This window comes from Scatophagus argus, chromosome 21 (assembly GCF_020382885.2).
Source record: "Scatophagus argus isolate fScaArg1 chromosome 21, fScaArg1.pri, whole genome shotgun sequence".
Lineage (NCBI taxonomy): Eukaryota > Metazoa > Chordata > Actinopteri > Scatophagidae > Scatophagus > Scatophagus argus.
The window spans coordinates 19,852,918-19,879,869 of record NC_058513.1 but is presented as its reverse complement, the minus strand read 5'-3'; the positions used below and the strand labels follow the sequence as shown (position 1 = coordinate 19,879,869).

General features: G+C 44.0%; 2 protein-coding genes across 9 annotated transcripts; one reads left to right on the top strand and one right to left on the bottom strand.

Moving 5' to 3' along the window:
* Nucleotides 1-935: 935 nt before the first annotated feature.
* Nucleotides 936-10,459, top strand: stambpl1 (STAM binding protein-like 1). Of its 8 annotated transcripts, none has more exons than XM_046376394.1 (13): nt 936-1,165; nt 2,884-2,942; nt 2,975-3,035; nt 4,844-5,078; nt 5,188-5,263; nt 5,590-5,685; nt 5,946-6,161; nt 6,497-6,647; nt 6,766-6,890; nt 6,991-7,128; nt 7,951-8,063; nt 8,323-8,466; nt 8,504-9,405. In XM_046376394.1, exons 2-13 carry the CDS (start codon nt 2,907-2,909, stop codon nt 8,568-8,570), a joined length of 1,458 nt encoding a protein of 485 aa, XP_046232350.1. In that variant the 5' UTR covers nt 936-1,165; nt 2,884-2,906; the 3' UTR covers nt 8,571-9,405. The 8 variants fall into 8 exon arrangements, with proteins under 8 accessions (XP_046232350.1, XP_046232354.1, XP_046232351.1 ...); XM_046376398.1 differs by having other exon boundaries at nt 938-1,165; nt 2,977-3,035; nt 4,861-5,078; nt 8,504-9,404; XM_046376395.1 differs by having other exon boundaries at nt 938-1,165; nt 2,973-3,035; nt 4,861-5,078; nt 8,504-9,404.
* A 605-nt stretch (nt 10,460-11,064) lies between these two features.
* Nucleotides 11,065-17,328, bottom strand: acta2 (actin alpha 2, smooth muscle). Its single transcript, XM_046376401.1, has 9 exons — nt 17,172-17,328; nt 14,197-14,376; nt 13,886-14,014; nt 13,685-13,795; nt 13,467-13,551; nt 13,075-13,236; nt 12,788-12,979; nt 12,510-12,691; nt 11,065-11,895 (listed from the first exon to the last, which is right to left on the bottom strand). The coding sequence occupies exons 2-9, from the start codon at nt 14,323-14,325 to the stop codon at nt 11,752-11,754; spliced, it is 1,134 nt and encodes a 377-aa protein (XP_046232357.1). The 5' UTR covers nt 14,326-14,376; nt 17,172-17,328; the 3' UTR covers nt 11,065-11,751.
* Nucleotides 17,329-26,952: the final 9,624 nt, after the last annotated feature.

Sequence of the window (26,952 nt, the reverse complement as noted above, 5' to 3'; positions counted from 1 at the left end):
GTTTGATAGACAGAGTCCAGCAGAGGGAGACAGAGACCAGACAACCAGTGAAACCGGCTGAGAAACCAGTTTGTGTGAAACCAGTTCCAGCAGGTTTCTTTCTGGTCGGCGCAGCAGGACACAAAATGTGTGCTCACTTTGTATTTAGACTGCAGGTTTGTCAAGCACGTAAGCCTCGTTAAAAACGTCTCTCCATCAGGCTTCTTTTTCCCAACACTGACGACATAAACTTCATAGACTTCATGACCAGCTGCCCTCCCAGGTGAGCCCAGACACGGAGGAGGCCTGGGGTTTTCAGGTACACACGGAGTCTGCTGGTGTCTCCGAGCCAATCAGAGCATCACATCCTCACTGTGAGTGAGACATCCAACTCAACAAAATGACTGCACATGGAAACCACCTGTGCTGCAGGACGAACCTGCTCAGCCCGACCACACTCACCCCTGGAAACATTGTGATGTCATTTCTACAGGATCCTGGCAGGGACAGAAGAGTTTAGGTGTCAAATAGAAGATTCAGCTGCAGTTTAAATAAAGTTGCTTTTGTTCATGATAAGAACTGAACCCTGTGTGGTCTTTCTTCAGTCAAATACCTGCTCATTCACAACACCTTTCTTCTCCGTTTCAACATTAACCTCATGATGTCCATCTGACAAAAACCCAAGAGGTTGTTTCACTCAGGAGGGAGAGCAGGTAGCCACCAATCAGTTCAGTTCAGTCCCCGGTCCCTGCAGTCCACCTCATCCTATCCTGTGTGAAAGTCCTTATCTGGTTGCTGTGTGTTCACTATGACAGGTGATGAAAACAGAGTGAGACATCATCACTGATTTACTGCTCTGTTTGGCAGCAGTGGAGCGCATGTGCAGACTTGCCACCAAGCCGTGTGAAACCGGAAGATGTAAGTGAGTAATCCCGTGTCGGAGAGGATCTTTGAGCTCCACCATCTGTGTCATCAGTCGGTGTTTGAAGCACCAGCAGCCGGAGCTTTCAGCCATTTTATCAGCTGCTTCATCACATCTGTGTCCGCCACCTTCTTCCGGCCGCAGTCCCGGGTCGAAGTCCTGGCTGAGTGTGAAGAGACGGACTGTGATCCGGGTCACCGGCTCGCTGCTGCACGTGAGCCGCTGATGACGATACGTAGCGGACATCACAGCTACAACAAACCGGTAAATTTGTCCGCTCTCTTCCGGAGCTTTCTGTCTCTGTCTCTCCGTCCTGTTCTCTTCAACTGTCTCTCTGCTGTGGTGCGTTCAGTAAAAACCAGTAGAACCGAGCGATGTGCGCTGATTTCCGGTTTCACTCCGTTCATCCACGGCTCATATTTAATTCATGCCATACAAATTACACATGAAATCAAACCTGGATTTTAATCAGACAGCTCAGCTTAAGGAACGGTCTCACATTTTCTACACGGTGTGTGTAAAAACACACATTCGTAGTTTTTAGTGTCGATAATTAAGTGAGACCAAAATCACTTAACACACCCTTAAACAATCTGAGTCACTGACACGCCTTTAAATAATCCTGAATCGCTTTAATTTGAGTGAAGGTTTTTGTTCCAGCAATCAGACACCAGTCGTCCTCGACACGCATCTTATTCTGAAAGGCAGTACATAAGTGTTGCATCTCGTGCACACAAGTTTTAAAAACCAAACGATTCCCGCAGTTTGACTTGACAGAAGACCCCGTGAACACATCTTTCACACTCTGATTCATGGGCACAAAAGCATTTTAAATTAAACATTAAAAACCATTTAACAGTTACTTTCATGTCACCTTCCTTATTTTAATAACTATTATTAACCTTTACAACAGACATTAAATTCATCTAAAATACCGTAATATATTACTTTTCATCCCATTAATTGTAATCTTAAAACACCCCTACAACAATTTAATTACAATAAGGGAAAGTTGCTTCAGGTTTAAAGTTTAAGTGGATTTAAGTTACAGGTGGATACTAAAATTAAGTAGTTTGTAACCCTTACGAAATCCCTTAAAATATGCAGATAATCCTTTAATAAATCTCTGAATATAAAAAAGCGTGTTAGTCGTTCAAACTGATTGGTGACCAATTTCATGTGTGACAAGATGCAGTCTGTGGCAGGTGTGGAGCAGCAGAGTGAATGTGGTCGAGCAGGAAGTTTGAGTGATGGCGTCAACACACCTGACGCACCTGAACAGCTCCTGATAGCAGTTGATCACCATTAATGACGCAGTCAATCAATAATCAATCAAACATTCACAAAATAAAAATCACAACAAACTGCAACAGTGATAAGAAGTGAACTAATGGAGAGGAAGTCAAGGAGTTCATCTTCATCACTGAGGTCTATAAATACATACGCAGTCTCACCTGTGCAGCTCCTTCCTGTCCATTATTGACCAAAATAAATCTGGCCAATCTCAGCCAGCGTTGAGTTTTAGTAACCTACAAAGTGTTTGTGAGTGAACAAGAGGAAAAGATTTATTTTATAAAACACACCGAGTCTTAAATTTCATCCGATACAAAAACGGTGTCAGGTGACTCAGCAGCCAGGACCTGATTGAGTTGTGTCTGATCAATATGAGATGATCAATCACAGCATCTTGTCTCTTTGAGTAGCTGCTGCTGAGTGAATCAGAAACACAGAGAAGTGGGAGGTCTTTTCTTCTTCTGCTCTCTGTTGTTAAATGACTCACCAAATGGTTACTTACCGGTTGTCATGGTAACGATGGCCCGAACTGAAGGACAGGCGGGCGTGACAAGGACATAAAATGTTGTCCACACGCGTCTCGCTTTGACTGGCTGCTGATTGTTAGTTTTAGCCACTGTGCTAGCTGCTCCACACAGGAGTTAAAGGAACATTTCACCCAAAACTGCTCCTTTCTGTCTCTCCTGCAGTGAAGCATCATGGGAGGTGGCAGATGGATGAGCTGGCCGTTGGCCAGCCGGAGCCTGTGACACAGACACACACACACACACACACACACACACACACACACACACACACACACACACACACGATGGAACAAGGCTTCAGCATAAATACGCTGGTGAGTGAACTCTGTGTGTGTGTGTGTGTGTGTTTTCTCACTTTGTGCTGTAGATAAACAAGCTAATGCAGGACCTTCAAATTAAAAGCTGTTATGTTTGTCACAGTTTCTCTTCATCATAAAATCTTCAGAAGAGAATGAAATTTAAATGTCGATGTCACATTCGGTCTGACCGAAGTCTGCTGAGGGTGAGTCTTTGTGCACAGATGTGAATCACGTGATCTCATGTTGTTCAGGGACACAAAGACTCTCTGTGACAGGTACTTTGAAATGTCTGAGCTCCAGAGTGATGCGAAGTGAAACAACTTAAAGACTCTACTCGTGGTCATGTGACCAAGTGTGACTCTGACTGTCAGGAAGAAAGTGAAACAATAGAGAGTATTATCATCTTCATCCTCTGCTTTTATCCTCAGGGAGGCAGACGAGTAAGAGCCAACACATAATCGTTGTAAAACCGAGTCTACTGAGTTTACTGTTACATCTGACTTTATTTTTATCTATCTGTTTAAAATAATGTTTGTTTTAATGCTGTGTTGAATCCAGAAATTGTTTGGGAATAACAAAGTTTCTGACTGACTCAGCAGGAATTAGTCACCTTTTTCCTGTCACCTGCCACCTGTTTCTGTCTAGATGAAACATGCTGCTAATGTTGAGCCAGGCTAACTGTTTCCCTCTGTTTCCAGTCTTCATGCTAGGCTAAGCTAACTGGCTGCAGGCTTATTTCTTCCTCTGCGTCTTCAGTCTCTCCGTCGTTCGATTTTCTTCTCTGGCTTTACGTTGTGAATGAAAAGCAGCCAGTGAACAGACAAGTGTTTCTTCTCTTCCTCTTCACAGCTGATCACCCAAACAAACGCTGCATTCAGGCTCCTTCAGCGGGCACCGTAAATATGAGCATCAGCTTCGCTGTCACGTTTGATGAGTTCTGATGTCACCACTAAAGATTTTCATTGGTCGAACATAAATAAGTACTTAACCCCAAGTACTGTACTTAAGTACGCATTAAAGACACATGTTCTCGAGTATTTCTATTTTATGCTACTGTATTTGAGTTTGGGTACTGTACTCAGTACCAAAAATATCAACAGAGTACTAGCAGGTAGTATTAAAAATTCTCCAGTGAAACAATACCTTTGATTGTTTTTGTACCCAGATATAGAAAAAATGATTATTTGTTTTTGTTTTGCTTACAGCCAATGACAGCAGTCGCTCTTTGATTCGATGTGACGTGTGATTGGTCCACCAGCTCCACCCATCCAGCACTTCAGTGTGTTGACATATTAAATCAAAAACTCTGCTGGCATCAGTATCACTTCAAGGGTTGCAGTATTGGTACTGATATTGTAATTTTTTAATCCTATAAACAGCCCTACTCATAATTCACTGCAATATGATGATCAGGGAAAATAATAATAGATATAAAAGACATGAGACCGGTGGATAGATAGATAGATAGATGGATGCTTCATTTTTCCCCTGGGGAGATTCACAAATGAAACGCCTGATTCTTTCAAGACTAGCAGAGCCTTGATGAGCATGAACTGACATATAACCAAGTCCAGTTGCGTTCGATTCAGTGTCCTTGAGACAGCTATGAGCCGGTTAAATGAAAATATCCACAGATGTTTCTTCAACGGTTCTGTGTTCTGTGGTAGCGAGTTATCCTCTGGAGTCAGTACATCACCAGGACACAGCAGACAGTCTACACCTGATTCATCTGTGAAGAGGACTCAGCAGGACCAGGAATGTCAGGAATGTGTTGTTTCCTCCCAGACCCTCATGCTGTCCTTGTTCTGTCGTTACTCTCTGAGCTGTTTGTGTTGTGCAGAAGAAGCTGGCAGCAGAACCAGACTACACCGACGTGTCGCTGACGGCGGCCGAGCGGGTGCGGGCACTGGGGAAGATGGGATGCAGCGTAGAAATTAACGAGGACATCGCACCAAGACGCTACTTCCGTTCTGGAGTGGAGATGGAGCGCATGGCGGCGGTTTACCTGGAGGAGGGCAGCTTGGAGAATGCCTACGTTCTCTACACCAAGTTTATAACGTGAGACACACAACAGACTGACTGTTGTCTGTTGCTGTTATATGTTCACTGACAGAAATGTTTGTGCTGTCACAGTCAAAGTTTTGACTGCTGCTGTGTTTGTGTTCAGGCTGTTTGTAGAGAAGCTCCCGGGTCACAGAGACTACCAGCAGTGCAGCGTTCCAGAAAAACAGCTCATCATGAAGGTGACACAGTGCTGCTTTCAGCTAAATGCTAACATTAGCATGGTCACAACAGTAATGTGCTGCTGATGTTTGACAGGTATTGTGATCACCATGTCCTCTATGTTAGCATGCTGACATTTGCAGCAAACTCAGCTGATGGGAATGTCTTCAGTCTGGTTCCCTCACCTCTCAGCACCTGACAAGTGAATATAATGTAGTCTGACTGGTGGTTTTCAGTGTTTGCAAATGTCTGCAGGCACAGTTGCTGGTACTACAGAAAGAATTACTTAATGTGTAATCGCAGATGCAGCATTAGTAGTAATAATACTCTGTCTTTGTCTGCGCAGAAACTTCAGGAAGTAGCGTTTCCTCGTAAAGACGAGTTGAAGAAACGTCTTCAGGAGAAATACAGCAGGGAACACACCGAGTACCTCAGAGCCCAGGTCTGTGTGAGCGTTTGTGTTGACCAGTCAGATTGCATCATGTGTTTAATTGGCTTTGTGTGTTTACCTGCTAATCAGATTAGATGACAGATTGATTGAAATTAGAATAAATGCATTTACATGTGGTAATCCCCTGCTGTGGATCCTACAGAAAGTTGTAATCATGTGTAAAACATGTTTTCAGTTTTGAAAAATTTGCCAGTCAGACAAACCCCCACAGCAGACCAAAACCTGATCATGTGACTTCCCTGTTTCCTCAGAGCCAGGCAGTGGTGGTTGATGGGTGTGGCCAGCAGCTGCAGCGACTCTCCGTATTGGACGAGGACAGGAGGCGGCTGCTGCTATTGGAGGAGGAGAGGCAGCGTGTTGCCGCCCTGCGACGCATGCAGATCGAATCGGAACAGTTTCGTTACTTTGAGGACCAGCTGAGGCGTCAGGAACTGGCCAGTAGGAGAGGAGAGGAGGCGGAGCAGAAGGTGACAACAGGCTGTTGACTGCTGTACTACTACAACTATTGCTACTCTAACTACAAATGATATGACTACTGCTATTGCTTCGACTGCTGTTTCTACTACAATAATTACTTCTGCATTTACTTCCACTGTTACTTCAGCTACTACAATGCCTACAAGTACCTTGTGCTGCTACCAATGTTAGGGGAGTTACTGCTACCGCTCTGCTCCTAATATTGCACTACTACAATTACTACGACTGTCTAGTGATTCTGATGTATTTTAATGTCAGTGTCTGTCAGTGGTATTGTCATCACTGTGTATTGTAGTATATTTGCAGTGATATGTTTCTTCTTCAGGTGGGGACCAAAGTGCCTGAGGCACCAGATGGCTCCTGTCTGTCTCAGCAGCCGATCAGAGATGCCGTTCGATCTCAGGGGGCGGATTCCAACAGGAACAGACCACCAGCCCCTGTCAGCCAACCAGCTGCCACACTGGCTGGAGTACACAGTGAGTTCAAATACACACATGAATGTACCTGACTACTCTGATCTGTAGGTGCGTGTGTCTGAGGGTTTGTGTATCATGATCCTGTGTGTGTTTGTTTTGTCTGTGTGTATGTGTGCAGCTCAGAAGGTGGAGGGTCTGAGGCGGGTGGTGATTCCCAGAGATCTGACATATCGTTTCCTGCTGCTGGCTGACTCCAACACAACCAGAGGAATAGAAACTTGTGGAGTCCTCTGTGGACGACTGGTGAGACAGTTTACCTGTTGTGTACCTGCTGACTGATGCTCACCAGTTCTCCCACTGAGAGCCTCTCTCTCCTGTCTGTGTGATTGTCTCTCACCCTCAGACGCACGACGAGTTCATGCTGACTCATGTTGTGATCCCAAAACAGTCAGCAGGTCCAGATTTCTGCGACATGGAGAACGTGGAGGAGCTCTTCAGCTTCCAGGACCAACAGAACCTGCTGACTCTTGGCTGGATCCATGTATGACTACACGCTAAACATGGAAAACTAAAAACACAAGACACATGCAAAAGAAATGCTAAGCACATGCTAACACCTTAACACAGAACTTTTCAGATAAATCCTGACCTCACCATGGTGGGAATATCAGTCTGTAGTTGTCCAAACATCCAGCTAAGTATTGTCAGGTGATGACACGTAGTAGATTGTGGAAACAAGAAAACACGCATGGTTTGTGTTCTGGATGTGCTGTGCTGTGTTAAACATCAGCATGTCTTAAAGCTGATCATTCCACCTGTTGTTATTGGCTTTTGTGATCACTGGATCTTAGTGCACACACTGTGAATTAGAACAAAACAAAACAAAACGTATGCTAATTTCAACCAGATTTTTTCCTGGAGTAAAAGGTGGCAGAGCAATGTTCCGATGAGCTCCAGCAGGACTACATGTGAATCAGGGACATGTGAGGTCCCCACAGCATGATAAAACACCCACACATAGAAAAATGACCTCTGTTGTACTTTTTCTTCCCCTACATTTGCATGATCAAATATCGCCATGGAAACAGAGCCTGGGGTCGTGCAACAGATGAGAAAAGAGAGAGGGACAGAGATGGGAGCAGGCCGACAGAGGTCTCACTCTGCAGGAGTGTGTTGCAACACTTAAAACAGAAATGACAGTTTTAATATCAGTTCAGCTTCATATTTGCTGTCACTCGAGCTGATCACTTACTTGAACACAAAAATGAAGAACCATAATTTAATCAAATTTTAATTAGATCAGTTGTGTGTGTTTGTGTTGTTCTCTGACCTTTGACCTCTGCATGTGTGTGTGTGTGATCAGACTCATCCCACTCAGACAGCCTTCCTTTCCAGTGTCGACCTCCACACTCACTGTTCTTATCAGCTAATGCTGCCAGAGGCCATTGCCATCGTGTGCGCTCCCAGACACAATGAGTAGGTTCAACACACGCACACACACACACACACACAAACAAACATATGCACATGCATGCACACTGGGGAGTACATTCCCCAAAAGGCAATATGTAAGACAAACTGATAACATGTTGATTTTAAAAGTTGACCATTTTTTCAATGATATATGCATAAGGAAGGATGCACATTAGATATTAGGAGGACTTTACCTTAAATGCAGATGTCTCAGGTAAGACTGACCCTCTGATTTGACACCCCCCACCCCACCCTCTCTCAGTACTGGTGTGTTCAGGTTGACCAGTCCAGGGATGTTGGAGGTCTCTGGCTGCAGACTGAAAGGTTTCCATCCTCATTCCAAGGAGCCTCCTCTGTTCAGTGTGAGAAACCTTCTCTGTTTCACTTTTTCTGTGTCCTACTTCAGGTTCAGAGTCCAAACCAGATTTTAGATCAGACTTCAGGTTCAGACTCCAGATCAGACTTCAGGATGTTCAAGAGATGTTAGGGTTAACAGAGTCAAATATTTGAGTCGTATTTCTGAACCGTGATTGGCTCTGAGACATGACGATTGGATCCCTGACCAATCAGAGCTCTCTGTCTGTCACCACCTTTCCTGAGCACTCAGTGCTCATTTTAGTCCCCAAACTCCTCGTGATGATTTAGTCTCTGAACATCCCATGCTTATGTAATTCTCAAATCACTGAGTGCATAAAAAGACAGTCAACATGAAAGCCCAAACATCTCTATTGCCCCCTGGTGGCTTGCAGCCCCCTCCATGTTAAACTGAAAGTATATGAAAAATTATTTTTTTCCAACGATGATTTCTGTCATTATAAGTAGATCACATCATGTTGATAGTTGTTTGAATATTCATTTTTCTTTTTCTTCAGTTTATTTTTAACAAGTTATTTGATGCTATTAAAAGGGGCTGAAACTTCACAATTGACAGCTGGGCGCCGCTCCTGATTGGCTCAGATGGGAGTATGGGTGGGAACTTGATACTGCGGCTCCACCTCCTTGTCCCTACAGCACAGAATCTGGCTCCAAATGACATCACCAGAACAGGATGGCAGCACTTGTATCAGGGACATTTGGCTTCATTTTTGTATAGTGGGAGGAAGTGAAGATGTGTCGGCCATCTTTGTTGGTGTCAGTGTCTCAAGCACCTCATGTTCATTTACCCCCTGAATACTCCACTTGCATTGTAGTTCCTAAATGCTGGGTCAGGAGTCTGAATTTGGCATTGCAACTGCTTATCCAGGCTCGCAGTTACACTATGTCTACAGTGTTTGTGCTAAGCTAGGCTAACCACAGATGAGAACCTAAATAGACAGCTAACCGCAGTCTCTCTCTGTCTCTGTCCTGTCAGGTGTGTAAACACGTGGTTGTGAGGGACTCAAAGATCAGCCTGCTGGACCTCAGGTGACAGACAGGCGGCGCTGTCCAGCTGTTTGTCTTTTATTTCACAAGAGGAAACTGTGAACTGTGTGTGTGAATCATCTTGAAGTTTTTCAGTGTATGAAGGGATTTGAAATTTTTGAAAGAAACTTTCAGTGTTCACTTTGAAGTTTTTTGTGAAATTTGTTGTGACCTGCTTTGCTTTTGAAACCAGCTGCTGGCTGCACAGAGACACAAATCTCTCTTTCTGCCTTCTGTTTGCGGATCAGAGCTCCTCCTGCAGTGTAAGATGTGGTGCGTTTTATAGAAGACAGTTGAAGTGACAGAGTGCCTTCTTGAGAAACTGAAAACGCATGAATGTTTATCTGCTGAAGCAAACATGGCTACTCCGTAAATCCAGTGTTCAGTTTCGTGATGGCGCCCCCTAGTTTTACATGCCTTCATTACATTACGATCCGGTGTTGGTCTGTGCAGATGGAGACCTTCCTTCCATACAGCTAGTCAGATCTTGTGACATCAGTGCTGTATCATAGCGGGGTGCACCTGAGTCTGCTGACTCAAGTGCACAAGAGCAACAGACTCTGAAGCTACACTGGCTTCATGCTAGCATCTCTAATGTCTCCTAACCTCATTCATTCACTGGGAAAAAGTTTGCTTTCAACAGTTTACAGGCTACAGAGCTAATTAGCTGCTAAGCAGCATATGAACAGTTTTAATGACATGAACTCCATCTCTCTTTCTGTCTCCTTCAGTGTGCAGGCCTGAATTTACCCTTCAAATGTCAAACCTTTTTGTCTCATATTGAACCCCACTTCATAAGCCCCTGTTGTTTGTCCCTGCAGCTGGATGGGGGTTCAGGTTGTGCACCAGCAGATGTTTTACTGTTCAGTGTGTGTGTGTGTGTGCGTGTGTGTTTCTGAAGCTGAAGCAGTGTTTTCTGGTCAATACACGGCGACTGAACTGCTGTTTTTAAAACCGATGGCCATTTTTTTGGTAATAAAACCCAACTGCTATTCTGAGTTCTTAGAGTCTTCATTGTGTTTCAGTTTAAAGCCTGTGATCTCTCTTCTGTCTGCTGGGATCACATCATCATAAATCAGCTGTTTCTGCAAGTAGTTACTGCTTATTAAGTTTCATCTTTTCCTTGTGTATTTGTTTATTTTAAAATCTTGTCTTAAAAACTGCTCTGATTCTTAAAATAGCAGCTCACTGTAGTCTTCATTAAACTAAGGAATGCATCTTTTTTTGGGACTGAGGCAGATTAATGTACGAACTTCATGTTAAAGTTGAATGTGTTTCAGGGCACATCAGCAGATAAATACAAAGTTTACACTGGATTAAGTCTGTGATCCACTCAGTGATCTGAGCTGCATGTGACCGCAGTGATGAAATAAACCCACATCGAGACGCAGTGACGCATCAGTCCATTGGCTGGAAGGTCCAACTTGTGACCAGCCATCTGACAAACATAATGCAGCAATGACATGGAAATCATGGCTGTTTTGATATTCATTTGGGGTAAATTAATTGTTGGTTAGATTAATCAACTAATCAAATCATTTGATGAACCATTGGGTGCAGTCCTACACTGCGTGCTGCTCTGATGAAATAAACAACAGTCCTCTGGTATGAGAGCTCTTTATTGTCATCTGGGCCAATTGCCTGTCACTTCCATCATCATCATCATCATCACCGTCATCACACACCAACTTCCACTTCTTCACATATCTGATGCAGACAGCATGGTGAGGCCATGCCTCCTGCTCACATGTGACATCATCATACACTGTGTGACATCATCATAAGACTGTTTGAATGTGCTGTACTCGCCAACGATGGAAGGTAACATCAGCGGGCAACATTCAAGCTTTTTTTCATCAAAAATAAAAACACACTTTTTGACAGGAAACAGAACCAACATGGAGGGGGGTGGGGCCACAGGTGGAGCAAGAGGAAGTTAAAGATGGAGGACAAGTGCCACATTCACAGTTTTATGGTGAGTTGGGACGTTTGAGCTGAAGGATCTTCTGATTCTGTTCTGAACAGTTAAAGGTTTATTTCACAAACTCAAGCTACCAAGAAGACATCACTTCCCTTTGACCAGCTGTCAGAGTAATATACTGAACCAGGAAGACATTTGTAGCATCTTTCTAAACGGCAAAAGAAGATGGTTGATTTTGCTGTCTGGATGTATTTGGGCAGCTGATCTGCGATCTGTTAGCTCGTGCTCAGTGAGGGCTAAAATAAGATATGCTGGGAAGAGCAAGAAAAAGAAGACAAGGGTTGGGGGTCTGGAAGAAGATGGATCCTTCTAGAAGCACTTGCGGTGGACGATGGAGGGTCCGGCCTCGTCGTACTCCTGCTTGCTGATCCACATCTGCTGGAAGGTGGACAGTGAGGCCAGGATGGAGCCGCCGATCCACACCGAGTACTTCCTCTCTGGGGGAGCGATGATCTGCAGAGTGGGGGACGAATAAACTTTCATCCAAAAGTTTAAACTCTGTCTAAACTTTTTCAAATCCTTTAACATAAATTTGCTGGGATTTTAAGACGATGATTAACGGATTAATTAATGGGTTGTAAATTATCTTCATGGGTTTTCTATGTTTTGTTTATGAATTTATACATTCAAAAGATTATTTAAGCTAAAATTGATACACATTGACTTTGTATACGTAATGGATTTGTCAAATATTTCAAATTAATGTGTAAACAACGGGGAAATTCATGTTGTCTTTATTAATTAAGAGATTTTTCAGATTTAAGTGATTTAAGTGTGAATCAATTGGACATTACTATTTTTCAATGGATTTTCAAATTAAAATATTTAATGTTTTGTCACCATGTTAGCATGTTGTGTTAGCCTTCATGTTAAAGTAGAGAAAGGAGATGCAAATAAAGCTAAAAGAATTAGCAGAGCAAACTGGTAATTACTGCTGACAATAAAAAATTCTGTTTGACGGTATTTCAAACACATTTGTTTGAGATCAACTTGCGTGTGTTGATCTCAAACAACAAGATGTTGTTTAAATGTGTCTTTGTCCTCTGAGTGTCCTGACTCAGACGGACCTTGATCTTCATGGTACTGGGGGCCAGAGCTGTGATCTCTTTCTGCATGCGGTCCGCGATCCCGGGGTACATGGTGGTGCCGCCAGACAGCACATTGTTAGCGTACAGGTCTTTACGGATGTCAATGTCACATTTCATGATGCTGTTGTAGGTCGTCTCATGGATACCAGCTGACTCCATACCTACAAGATGGACAGGTGAGTCAACGGGAGGACAGACAAGTAAACAGACATGTGGACAGACAGGTGAGTCAACAGGTACACAGCCAGGTGTCGAACCGATAAAGGACGGCTGGAACAGCGTCTCGGGGCAGCGGAACCTCTCATTGCCGATGGTGATGACTTGGCCATCAGGAAGCTCATAGCTTTTCTCCAGAGAGGAGGAAGTGGCCGCTGTCCCCATCTCGTTCTCAAAGTCCAGAGCAACGTAACACAGCTTCTCCTTGATGTCTCGGACGATCTCTCTCTCGGCTGCAGATAAACCACAGACACATTCAGACATGTTTCTTGTTGCCTTCTGACGTATACACCCAGATGTGTGGTGAGGCCATGTGATGATGTCGTACCGGTGGTGACAAAGCTGTAGCCACGCTCCGTAAGGATCTTCATGAGGTAGTCTGTGAGGTCACGACCTGCCAGGTCCAACCTCATGATGGCGTGAGGCAGAGCGTAACCCTCGTAGATTGGCACATTGTGGGTGACGCCATCACCAGAGTCCAGGACAATACCTGGATGGACAAACAGGTGTGGAGACAGACAGACAGACAGGCACTGAAAACAAACATTTAGATATTAAACAACAACCACTAAAATTTGATGAAGAGACAATGAAGAGACAAGAGACAATGACAAGGTGAATTCAGGAGGAAGCGGATGAGGAAGAGAGGAATGATGAGGAGGAAAAGCAGGAGAATAAGGTGGAGGAGGTGGAGGATGACAAGGAAAAGTGTGGTCCAACCTGTGGTGCGTCCAGAGGCGTACAGCGACAGGACGGCCTGGATGGCCACGTACATGGCAGGAACATTAAAGGTCTCGAACATGATCTGCACATAAACAATCAGAAAATTTTAATTGAACTACCAGCCCATCAGCACGAGAACTTATAAACCTGATCACAGATCAAAGCTAACACTGTAGGAATGTGTTATGGTGTACTGCAGTACTGTGTAGCACTACCTGTGTCATCTTCTCCCTGTTGGCTTTGGGGTTGAGAGGAGCTTCAGTCAGCAGGGTGGGATGTTCCTCTGGAGCAACTCGCAGCTCGTTGTAGAATGAGTGATGCCAGATCTGACCAATCACAGAGCAGGTAACCATCACCACAACAACAGCAACAACAAATAAGCAGGGAGGTGATTTTTATATGGATGTGAATAAAACCTTCTCCATGTCGTCCCAGTTGGTGATGATTCCGTGTTCGATGGGATATTTCAGGGTGAGAATTCCTCTTTTACTTTGAGCCTCGTCTCCAACGTAGCTGTCCTTCTGCCCCATACCCACCATCACTCCCTGAGACAGACAGGTGGGCAGACAGAAAGGTCAGTATTTGTCAGAGACTCAAAGACTTGATGTACAAACTTCCTGTATGATCTCAGCAATTCACTGGATGCAGAATTAGCAGCACCACCACCATTAGCCCTGTTAGCATTAGCATTAGCCTGTTCCTAGCATGTGGACCAATCAGCTCTCACCTGGTGCCTGGGTCGGCCTACAATGGAGGGGAAAACAGCTCTAGGGGCATCATCTCCCGCAAACCCAGCCTTGCACAGACCTGATCCGTTATCACAGACCAGAGCGGTGCTCTCCTCATCATCACACATGACTGCAGGGGGCGCTGCGGGCAAGCAACAACACTACGACACCAAGTCACACTGTCAGAGAGAAAGAGAAGGATGAAGGAATTAACCAGTCTGACAGCCCATCATGACTGAGTTGGTGATGAAATCAACAGGAAAACATTTGTTTATCTGTGTTTAAACTTCATTCACTAAACATCAAACCAGATGAGGTGAATCTGTTGACTGTGTGCTTCATATTGACCGCAATACGTGAAAGGATCCTCAGCAGGTTAATGCTGGATTTAATGACTGAGCTAAACACATGATGAATTACAGCAAGAGGACTTCACAAGGCCCTGCACAGTGAGAAATCGCTGAACTGAATCCTGAACTTCAAGGTGTTTTAGTGAAAAATAAACACACACTTCAACTAATTCCACTGACAGTTTAGTAATCAATAATATCAGAATGAATCATCAATAAAACCATCGCCTCTTTGAAACAATTCCTTGGATCAATTTGATTAGATCTACTTTGACTGAAGCAGAACTGTTCAGTGAGTTGTTCCAGGTGAGAATCAAAAAATGAAATGTTCCTCAAGTAGAACTCATCTGGAAATCAGGACAAGTCGAGGTACTTCACTCGATGCCTAAAACACAACACATTTAAATCAGATTCAGGACAGGTCTGTCCACATACTGTTACCTACATGCTGTATACAGTAAAGAGAAACTGACAGCATGACATCAAACCTGCAGAGTTAACAGGTTTCTGCATCAAATCAGCAAACGTACAAACCCTATCAACCCCCCCACCCCCACCCCCCACCCCACAATGCACCACTGCTGTCCGTCACTGAATGAACAACAAAGCACTCTGGGAAAAATTCCTAATTAGGGCATGAAGCAGAGACCTGACTGTGTTTGGTATGCTCACCAGAGCTCAGCCGCCCTCCATTAACTGTCTGTCTGCCTGTCTGTCTGACTCTCTACCTCCTGTCTGTGTCTCACTGAGAGAGACACAGACAGGACTTCAGACCATATTTAGTCAATAGATGTGGGAATCTGGTATTTGTTTGATTTTTCTGCTAGCAGGCCCCTCACAGGAGAGCCTGGGATCATTTTGCCCTCAGTTTCGTCTGTCTGGATGAGTCTGATGTTTTGTATGTTGTATCTTATGGTCAGTAAATCTTTCTGGTTCCTGTTGAAGATGTAAACCAACACACAGTTTCATGTTCAAACCAGCTGCTGACTGTAGCTTGAATCTAACCAGCAGAAGGAAACAAAGCATTTGTTGGGATCTATTTGCAGCAGCGGATGAATCCAGGTTTGGTGCTGTAGCAAGTGCTTGTGTCCTCAGGGCGGTGCAGAAATAAATGACACGTGTGTGTTGGTGGTGATGAAGGAACATGTGGTTCACTGATGAATTTCCATGGCAGAAACCGTCTAAATGTTTAACTTCAAATTAAAGAACCAAGAAAAATGACAACAATAAAAATCTCACAAAGACTTAAAGTAAAGTTACAGGGAAACAAATTACTAAATCAAAAGTAAGAATATATGTTCTTTTTCACTTTAGTTTTAAACTACTTTTTTTGTCTTTTCCTCATTATGACATGAACCCCCAAGCTGCAGACATCTCATTAAAAAGTGTAATAAACAAAAACTGAATTTATTTTACATGCTGATTCACTGCGGGAGAATCCTTCAGATAAGATTATTTCTGTGTATTTTTCCTGGTTTAACTCTGTGGCCAGCTTTAGGTGATAGGCAGCAGTAGTCTCAGATGCAGTAGTAGTAGCAGTAGTAGGCTACATCTACCACTACTGCTACTACTAAAAGCAGTAGATGCAGTTAGATAGTTTGGGTGATAATCATGAAGAGACAAACCAGAAGAAGAGGTTGACAGGCTGTTATCAATAACAGATCAGTAAGTCCCAATGCAGACCATGAAAAGTGGTTCTTATGAAAACTGCTGTTTTCAACCACTTTTAAATAGTTTGATTTGAAAATACAATCTTTAGATTATGTGTCTGAATCTGTACTAAGGAACGTGTTGTTGTAAGGAAAACAGAAACATGATCATTGTGACAAGATGATAAAGTTTACCTGCCAGTCAACACTGAGCACAGAAAACTAAGAAAAGGCAACGAAAGATTCAACTCAGCACCGAGACAAAAACAACAAACACACATCAACACCTGCCAGAGGGAAGCAAACCTTTAACAGCGACTGGTCAGAACACAAACAGCAGCAGCTGCAGAAGACGTTAGTCAGTAAACGTCTGAAACAAAGACTGCAGACTGCAACCAAAACCTCAGCACCAAAAACCACAAGTCGAGTCTGGTGTGATGTGGTTTGATCCTGCCGGCGGCTCTGAGTTCAGCAGGTGCAGCATGAAGGAAGGCGGAGAGCAGGAGGAGATGATGGAGAAGGAGACAAAACAGATGTGACGAGGAGAGGATGGGAGGTGGAGGAGGAGATAAAGAAATTTTCGACAGTTGAGCTGAGAGAGGGGCAGCAAGGAGGAGAAAGCTGTTTCAGTTAATCGAGAGGAGAGGAGGTGAAAGGGGAGGTGTAAGAGGGGGAAAAAGGAGAATTTGCACCTTTTCTCAGAGAAAAACGTGATTGATAAAATGAAAAGAGGATAAGGTGAGATAAGGTACAATGAGAAAATAAAAAGAAGTTACGCTCAGAGGAGTGGATAGATGAAAGGGAAGTGGAGGTGAAGAGGAGGGGCTGAGATAGTTCAGGAGTAAGATGATCAAACAGTAGACAGAATATGTTTGCACCTTATTTATGCTGAGATGAGCAGAGAGGAGAAGAGGTGGTTAGGGGCTGAAGCTGCAGGTGAAGCAGGGGGTGAAGCAGGAGGTGGTGAGGTCTTACCGTGGCAGTGTAGGGCCTGCTGGGATGTGAGGGGGGGCAGGACAGAAGTGAGAGTCTGAAGTGCTGTGGCTGAGTTTATCAACCCTCCACCACCTCCATCCATCCATCCCTCCATCCCAAACATGGCCTGGGCCTCCTCCTTCTCCACATCAAACCCTCCTCCCTCTGTCCTCCTCCCATCCCTCTCTCTTGATGCCTTATAGGGCAGGCCCTGGGGGAAACAGCCAATCAGACGGCACAAGGCGCCACCAGACTTTCTCCCATCATTTACTGCATTCCTCTGAGAAAGACAGACAGACAGAGAGAGAGAGACAGCTAACGTAACATACTCAGTCCAGCTGCTTATAGCTAAGCTGGTGGGCAGTTTCCCCTTGTTTCCAGTCTTTGTGCTAAGCTAGGTTAAATCCACCATGGAGTAACACAAACAGCTAACATAATGCTAACATGACATGAAGTAGTTTCACACAGCTGTTGAAATCATGCTAAGTGTGTGTAGTTGCTCCTAACTGAAAGACTAAGTGGTTTCACTCTGCTTTCATTTTTGTATTAAGCTTCGCTAAACATATCCTGTTATATACTGATTAGCTGTTCAGCTACATGAGTTGGCTACAAACATAGCATAAGTGTTGCTAACTGAAAAATGCAGGTTGCAGGTTGGGTTTTTCTTTCATTAAAAGAGGGGGGCCAACAATTTTGTCCATGTGTGTAACTTGGCATAAATTTTATTTGGTGGGTATTTCATTTTGCTTACTAAAATAGAAAAGAACAGAGCCACAGCACTAAACTCAGAGACACCATCAGGTCATGTCCTCACACGTCTTGTTTTGCTGAATGGTGACAGGTGGAACGATGATGATGATGGTGATGAAGGTAAAAATCAGCTGATCATCAGGGGCTTGGTAGGAAGTGATGGTGTTGTAAGAAACTCAGATCCATAATAAATGATGTCCATCATCCTCTACACAGCACCTTAAACAGGCTGAGCAGCACATTGGGGCTGCTGTCTCTGTCCTGCTCCATGGACAGACTGAGGAGGTCATTTGTCCCTCGGGCCATGCATCTCATCAGCTCCTCCCTGTGAGGACAGACCTAGACTGTTGCCATACCACAACTCAAGTTGTCACAAGTTGTCAGCGCTCACATGTGAGATGATTCCTGTGTCAGGGACCTCCAAATGACTGCATTTTCCAACAAGACAATGCCCCTTGCCACACGGCAAGGTCAGTTAAAGCCTGGATGGAGAACCAGAACATTTGAACCATGCCTTGGCCTGCTCAATCACCAGATCTAATTCCAATTGAAAACCTGTGGGACATCATCATACTCAAAATGGAGAACCACAAGCCCAAAAACAAAGAAGATTTGTTTGAATTTTCGCAACAGAAATGGGCTGCTGTGACAGCAGAACAATGTCAGAAGCTGGTGGAGAGCAGGCCAAGACGCATGGCTGCAGTCATCGAAAACAATGCTTATGCAATCAAGTACTAACTCCCGTGTGTCTCATGTGACTGACAGACAGAAAAGAAAACATTGACCGCCTAAAGGCACTGGCAGTACAATGCCATAGCTATTGATGTATGAACTCAAGTGATTTTGTTTTTTATCAAGAAAACGGCTGGCTAGATAACAGCGCTTAAATTAAACTATTTTTGTTGTTGTCATTATATTTGTCCAAACAAATGTACCTTTAGTTGTACCGGACATTAAAATGAACAAGAAATTGAAGAAAACAAGGGTGGTCTAATATTTTTTTCCATGACTGTATCTTCATATGGTGCAGTGCTGGTCCAGGTTTTGGGAGCAAGTGAAGTGAATGAGTGACTGATGAAGTCCAGCTGTGTTGACTGTCAGCTGCACTCATCAGACTGACCTTCACTTCAACTCTCTGCATGCAGGCTACCAGCTGCAGATTCACACTCACTTCACTGCTGCTGAGGACTCTGAGCTGCCAGCATGATGAGCCAGTGACCGACCAGCTATCAATTCCTCCAATCAGCGATCAATCAGCAAGTGAACGGTGACAGCAGCATTTAAAATTTCTGTCTCCACAGAATTACTGCAGTCAGAGAGAAAAGTTCATATCTGGTGTATACTGGCTTCACTGAGGACAGAAAGAAGTTGTTCTGGATTAGTTTAACAGATCAGAGCTGTTGTAACACGATATGTTTTCCAGTGTTCGTTAATGGGTGTAAACCAGTCAGTAGCTGTGCAACTGACAGATGGACGAGACACAGCTGAGAATGGAAAACCCAGTTGACACAAGAGGATTCAAACATGTATGTGAGTCAGCTGCACAGACTCAACCTTCATATGCAGCCGCAACAATCAGCGTTTGAACACGCACCGCGAGAACCACCAGAAAACACGTTGCCGGCGCTGCACAAGGGACCAAATCTGGACATTTGCAGGCCTATAAAGGCCTATAAGAGAACAAGTTGCTCTTTTAAAAAGTAACATTAGCATACAAATGTTATCTTCTTCTTCTTTTCCTTTCTGCTGTTTCCTTCAGGGGTCGCAACAGCGAATCATCAACTTCCATCTCATCCTGTCCTCTGTATCCTCCTCCCTCACACCAACTACCTTCATGTCCTCCTTCACTACATCCATAAACCTCCTCTTTGGTCTTCCTCTAGACCTCCTGCCTGGCAGCTCTAACCTCAGCATCCTTTGGCCAACATATTCACTATCCCTCCTCTGAACACGTCCAAACCATCTCAACCTGGCCTCTCTAACTTTATCTCTGAAACACCTCACATCAGCTGTCCCTCTAATGTAGTCATTTGTGATCTTATCCATCCTGGTCGCGCCCAAGGAAAACCTCAACATCTTCAGCTCTGCTACCTCATTCACTTAATAAAAATACTGTCTGAATTTCCTTCTTTTCCCTTTTGCACACATTAAGAAAACTCATTCTGTATTATTAGCATTATTATAGTAAAAACAAAATGACCAACCACCTGAACAAAATGTCAGGGGGCATAAACAGCCAGAGAAAAGAAAAACTCCGAGGACTTTTCTGAGTGACTAGCATTAGCATGTTAGCCTAGGCTAAGGAGTTTAGCTGCACTAAACAATTTAAACACAAGCTAATTGTGCTGATGGTGTGAACTTCGTGGTCTGATGGAGTGAAATTGGGTGGTGACACAGCTAAGCCAAGATCGCGTCCTCCGTTTTATACTCGTTCACTTGAAGCTTGTCGATATTCTCACGAGTCAATCAGTGTGATTCTGTTTAACCACTGCACATTTTAAAAGCTGGTATGACTGGACTCTGATGTTGTGATGTTGTTCATTCTGTAGAATCATATTCAAATTATTTAGCGTTGTAGTAACTGTGTGAACAGCCAGTCTGATGAGGAAGATTTTCAGGTTTGGAACCAGGATCTCGCTGAGGCTCTGTGTAACTTCACAGTTAAATCCTATCAATCCTGCATTTCGTCTTCCCTCCCAACTCACTGCTGCGAGCTCTTTCTTTCAACATGGAGTTTGCTTTTGATAAATCCTGTCAGCTTCTAACTCGTCACAGCATCATACAAAATCGTATCTGAATCTTACTGCCAACCTGAAAGTTTTGTCACCAGCCACAGCTTCTCTGATGAACTCCAGGCCAGGCACAGTAGCTTCTAGCATAGACAACAAGGTCAGCAAGACCTGTAATTCATAACCGATCACTGACAGTAAAGGTTGTATCTTTGTTTCTCTACTGAAAAACTTTGACTTCATCGGAGTGTGACGAATCGGGGAAGGACTGACACGACCAGGTCAGGAAGTGAATGCAGGTCCAGACAGAAACACTGAAAACTGAGTTTCTGAATATCCCCATCCTGGAGTTTTCAGAAGCTCCAATGTCACTGTCCTAAAACACTTAAGATTAAGCTGAGATCCATCCATCCATTTTCTATACCGCTTATCCGTCAGGGTCGCGGGGGAGCTGGAGCCTATCCCAGCTGACTACGGGCGAGAGGCGGGGTTCAGTCAATCACAGGGCCGACACACAAAGACAGACAACCACACACTCTCACACTCACACCTAGGGGCCAATGTAGAGCAGCCAGTTAACCTAATGTGCATGTTTTTGGTATTGTGGGAGGAAGCCGGAGAACCCGGAGAGAACCCACGCAGGCACAGGGAGAACATGCAAACTCCACATAGAAGGGCCCAGACCGGGATTCGAACCTGGAACCCTCTTGCTATGAGGCGACAGTGCTGACCACTGCACCACCGTGCCGCCCCATTAAGCTGAGATGAAAAAAGTAAACATAAAGCTGTTCATGTGGGCACTAACTTTGCTCTGACTGGTTAACCTGTCAGCCGCCTCTGTTTAGTCACAACCCAACATCCAGTTTTTCACATTGCCAAATTAGAAGGATTACTGTTTCTACAAGCATTTCCAAAAATATCACACATCACATCAACAACCTCTGGTCGCTCTTCAACTGTGTACCTCTTTTCTCTCACCTCCTGATATGGCAGTTTAACGTTCATTCACAAACACACACGCACATTGTCAGGGTTTGGAGTTTCCTTAGTTTGTTTCCTGTTTTATTTTGTTTTTGTTTCTCCCCTTGTGTCTGGTTTCATTCTTCATTTCCTGTGTTTGTCTGCTTTCCCTCCTTTGCCGATTGTTTGCTCCACATTAATTGTGTTCACCTTTGCCTAGTTAAATCTGCAGTGAATTTCACTGAAATCTGAGCTGCTGGCAGCCTCTTACTCTGGTTCATTTTCTAGTTTCCTGTCACACACTCTGCAGTCAGAGTGTGTGTGTGTGTGTATTTGTGTTTGCAGTTTGAGGAGGGGGCACCAGTCTATCTCCTTAAAAAGACAAACACAGCAGGGCGGAGGGTGGAGGGATGAGATCGGCCTAAATGAGGCAGAGAAGAAGAAGAATGTTGGATGCTGGGAGGCTGTTTGTGTCTTCGTGTGAACGACGACTGACCGATTCTTTAGCGTGAGCCTGTATGTGTCAGGAAACGCAGGAACCTGAGGAAGGCTCACAGGAGGACACTGAGACCAAATGTGCCTGCTGCCTTATTTGTTGTCTTAACTCTGTGTCTATGGCCTACAGGAAATACATCCAGTCACTTGACAGTCAGATCATTAGTTTATTAGTTAATTAATCAGTTGTTATCCAGTTGAATCATCAGAACCAAAGATGAACAACTGTGCTAGAAAAATATGCGGTTCTGGTCAAAGCTACGAGAAGACACACAAACTGGAGAAGTCAGTCCCAAGGTGCATTTGACTAACAAATAGCCAATCACAGATTAACGCTGAGCTGAAGCTAATGGTTACACTGTGCGGAAAACTGATCAAACCTACAGCCCTGATCAGGTACTGAGGGTCATGGCTATCATAGTTTCCAGAGCTGAAGACCTGCTGTACCAGAGTGAGGGAGGATCGTGTCAGGATGGAGATGATGACCACAGCGTTTCTCTGCAGCGTGTTATTCTGCAGATCCACTCAGGTTCTCCTTAAAAGGAAACTTTACTATGAGGAAAACAAAACTTCCTGCATCAGAGACACAACCCACTGCACTACTCGTCTGGAACAGAAGATTTTTCTGAATCTCCAGGAGGAAAATGAACAAGACATGGCAGAAAAAGTCCAATGAGAACAGACCGAATAGAACATAAAACTTAAAACAACAGACAGCAGTGAGATCTGTCTGTGTCTTTATCTCTAACTCCTAAAAAGGAAGCCGTCAGTAAATAAGAAGAGACTCTGCCTCCTCCTCCTCCTCTTCGTCTCTTGTAAGGAGAGGAAACGTGGTGGGTGTGGTCTGCTTGTGTTTCTGTACTGTGGGACTCCTCACACAGACTGTGGACTGTAGTATTTCTCTGTATGAGTGCTGTCCTTCACAATGTCCTTGTTTAGTTGTGCTGTGTTAAACTGCCCCTCCTACACAGTGTCCTTCATAGCTTCATACCGCTCCCAGTTACTTCACCTCATTATTTCCACTCAGCTTCACTTAACACACATTCATCTACACGCTGTACACCACGACACATGCAGCAGCTGTTAGCTTAGCTTGTGCTGAAGGTTTAGTTTGTTTCAACACGGTTCGCAAACCTCATGTGTTTCAGTTGTTAGTTCAAATTCTGTTCATAACATCTTATGACATGGAATAAAAACATTTGTCTGTAGCTGCTGTGACGTGGAGCATTCACAAATAACTCACACTAATTTCACAAACTGGACTGCCTGTGAATGTGCTGGAATACGCTGTTAGCTTGTTCAGGCCTTGTGGAGCAGCAGAGCGCCAAGTCAACATTAATGAAGTAACTGCATACAGATCAAAGAGGTTGTGTTGAGTTTCTGAAGTTAGCTGAGGGACGTGCTAACATTGTTAACAAGTGTTAACATTGCGTGAAACAAGGAAATGTATTTAGCTAATTTGTTCGAGTTTGTCGGTTAACATTACATATAAAATAGTGAAATGTTTGGTGTTACTGGCTAACATTGATGCTAACCGTTAGACATTAACCAACAAATGACCCGTTTGTTAATTCAAATCAAGACATCACACTCTACTTCTGTGAAGAGCCACGCTGTCATGTTAGTGCAGAGCATCAGGTCGGATTTATGAACACTCCTGTGGTAGCTGCAAACAGGTACCGTCACAGGACTGACTGAGCAGGAAACACTACTGAACCTTTTCAGTTTTAATGTTTTGTACATAATGAAATGTGTAGAAGAGCTTAAACTGGGGCAACTGGACTTAACTGGTCGGGAGTCTCAGGTACTAGAGCCAGATGATGGGCCCGCCCAGCCATCGTGTGACTCATTAGGGTCTCGTGTGTCCAGGTGTGAACGACCCCCCACAGCCAGTGGTTCTTCAAATTGGTCCACTGTCTGGGTTTCATACCTGGGACTCCCAACCAGTTAATCAGAACTGAAGAAGCTTTTTGGATGAGAACTTCTTCTCTTTAAACTGAAGTCCAGTTCCCCAACTTAAGCTCCTCTACGCAAGATGACCTGGACGACTGAGAGTCTACACAGACACACATCATGAAATGTTGTTTTACAGCCCAACAGTTTCCTTTTAGTGTGAAGTACGCTCCACACTCACACACACACACACTCTCACTCTCTCACTCTTACACACACACACACACACTCTCACTCTCACACACGCACACATATGCTGCCTGGACTTTGACCGAAAATGGGAAAACAGCTGGACTACAGGGACGTCTGGAACTGCTTCTGATTGGCTGACTAGCATCAACACAGCAAGTCGCTCACAACCAGCTCAGGAATGTGTGTGTGTGTGTGTGTGTGTGTGTGTGTGTGTGTGTTCTGCTTTTTTTCTGTTTATGGCAACAAGAGACCTGAATTGGAAGTAGTACTCACATCTTTTACTTCTGCACAAAAAGACTTTGTTACAAGTGAAAGTCTGGCGTTATTCACTCAATACACACAGTATAAATACAAACAACATGTAATCATAATATCTATGATATTACTGGACTGTAGTTATTGATGCATTCATGCGTTCGTCACTGTAGTGTTGCAGCTGGTGCAGATGGAGCTTGTTGTCACGACTTCATACTGAGTTCACCCAGGATCATTAAAGTTTTATCTTCCTCTGAGAATAAGCAGAATACGTCAAAGTTATCAAATGTAGAAGAGTGGAAGCATTCAGCAGCATGAAATAAACTGCTTAAGTACAGTAAGTAAGTACATGTTCACAGTTACTTTCCACCACTGCACTTAACTGTGGCCTTACGTTAAATTAAAGAATTTCCCTTTGGGCATAAATAAAGGAATTCTGATTCTGAAATTACATCAGTAAGTACAAAAAAGGAATCTGTTTGTTGGAAAAAATAAATTATTTATTTCATTATTTTATTTTGTTAAACATGACACGTTGTCAGAGGGAAGAGGTCATATTTTGTGATATTTTTTGTCTTCAGCAGCTCAGCGGATGAGTGTCATTGAATAATAAATGCAGACATGAACAAATCCTTCTCCTCTTCTTTGGTCTGTTTTCAGCTCAGGTTCAAGCTTCAGTGAAACAAAAAACTACTCTGACGGGGGCGTCAACGACCCATCAGAGCCCCCTCATGACCATTAACACTTCCCCAGGTGATTCTAATGGCCCACTCAACAGGACAGACCTGAGGCACTTTTGTTCCTCAATACCTTTTGTCACACCGACATTATATAAATTCCAGCACACCCCACCATCAGTTACAACTGAAGAAGCTTCTTGGAGAAGAGAAATGTCTTCTAAAAACCTTCCAGTTGCCTAACGGAACTCTCCAAGCTACCATGACCTGCATGACTGAGAATCTTCATTGATATATAAAAACTTTGTGCTTCTGCTGCCCCCTGCTGCTCCACACGCGTACTTCACCCAAACAGTATTTCAGCATCAACGTTTGACAATAACACCAACTTATGGACCTCCTCCTGTCCCTCTACCACCTCTTCTCCTTCACTTCCTCATGTGTGACCCTGTGGCTCCCCCTGCAGGACAGACTGTGTTCATACAGATTGCTATGACTGCAGCTGGCCTGCAGGTGACGCTGTGTGTTGCTGGCATTGGACTGACCTCATTGAGATGTTTGTTTTGGTGAGTTATACTAAAATATCCACTAGATGTCGCTGTGCCTCTCAGAAGTCTTCCTGGAGCAAAGAGAGCTGAGACTCAAATTACTTTCTAAAAGCACTCAGACCAGCAGATCTCAGAAACAAAAACTGACTTGTTAGTGATGAAATCAAAACCTTCCGATCGCGGTCGTTAATGTGGTAGATTTAACCGTAACCCACTCTAAATGTGGGAATAAACACGTGATGAATGAAAAGTTATTCTGAACTCTTAGGTCAGGAATTTCCCAGGAAAACGTGTCAGTGAGGTGCCAGTCAGGCGCCGCAGACAGGAAATGAGATTAAAAAAATCTTTCAAAGGAAATTTCATCATCGCTCTCTCTCTCTCACACACACACACACAGTGTCGTGAAAGTTCACTTTCTACACGAACTAGTTCGAATTTCAGTCCACAAATTTTAAAATGAACAGTAGTTCAGTTCAAAGTTCATAAGTCAGAATTTTGGACTAAACTCAGGGTTCCTAAAATGAACTGGTTCACAGTTCTTTCTTTTTCTTCAATACTCTGCTGCGAGCTATTATTTTCAATTTTATTTTTATTATTATTTGTCAAGATTATTGCCACAGGCCGCAGAGAACCACAGACAGTCCCAATCCTTATCCAGCCAGGGTTTGCATTAGCATTGAGGCGACAGCCCTCAAAATCCTGGCATTTCGCTAAGGCTTTGTGGCCGCGCGTTCAGTCCGCACCAGCAGCAGCTTTCACCCCGACAGCATGATGTCAAAAACATGAGGACAAACTGGCTGCTGGGATGGTCTTTATCTTTACTATGAAAACAGAAACAGGACTGTAGTAACGTGCAACTGTTTTTCCATTTCAGAACTTTTCCAAACCTGAAAACAACTCACAACAAACTCCATTTCAGTCATACTAAAAATAACCTACAGAAAGCAATACTGGAAAACCACACCAGGAATTCAAATACAAAGAAGGCCATTCTAAACTGCAGTATGCTGTTAACAACAAAGCCCGGAAGAGTAGAGTCTGAGCGGTCCGAGCTCGCGCTGCCTTCCTCCACGCGCCGTATTTGATGACGTATTTGTTGGTGCGACAGGTATGACAGCTGTTGCCAGGTTGGGTGTTTTTTCCGCTACATGTTAAGGGCTGTGTACCGTGTGTTTAACGTAGGACTTCGCCCAGAAGGCTCTATGGAAATCTGGCGCGCTCT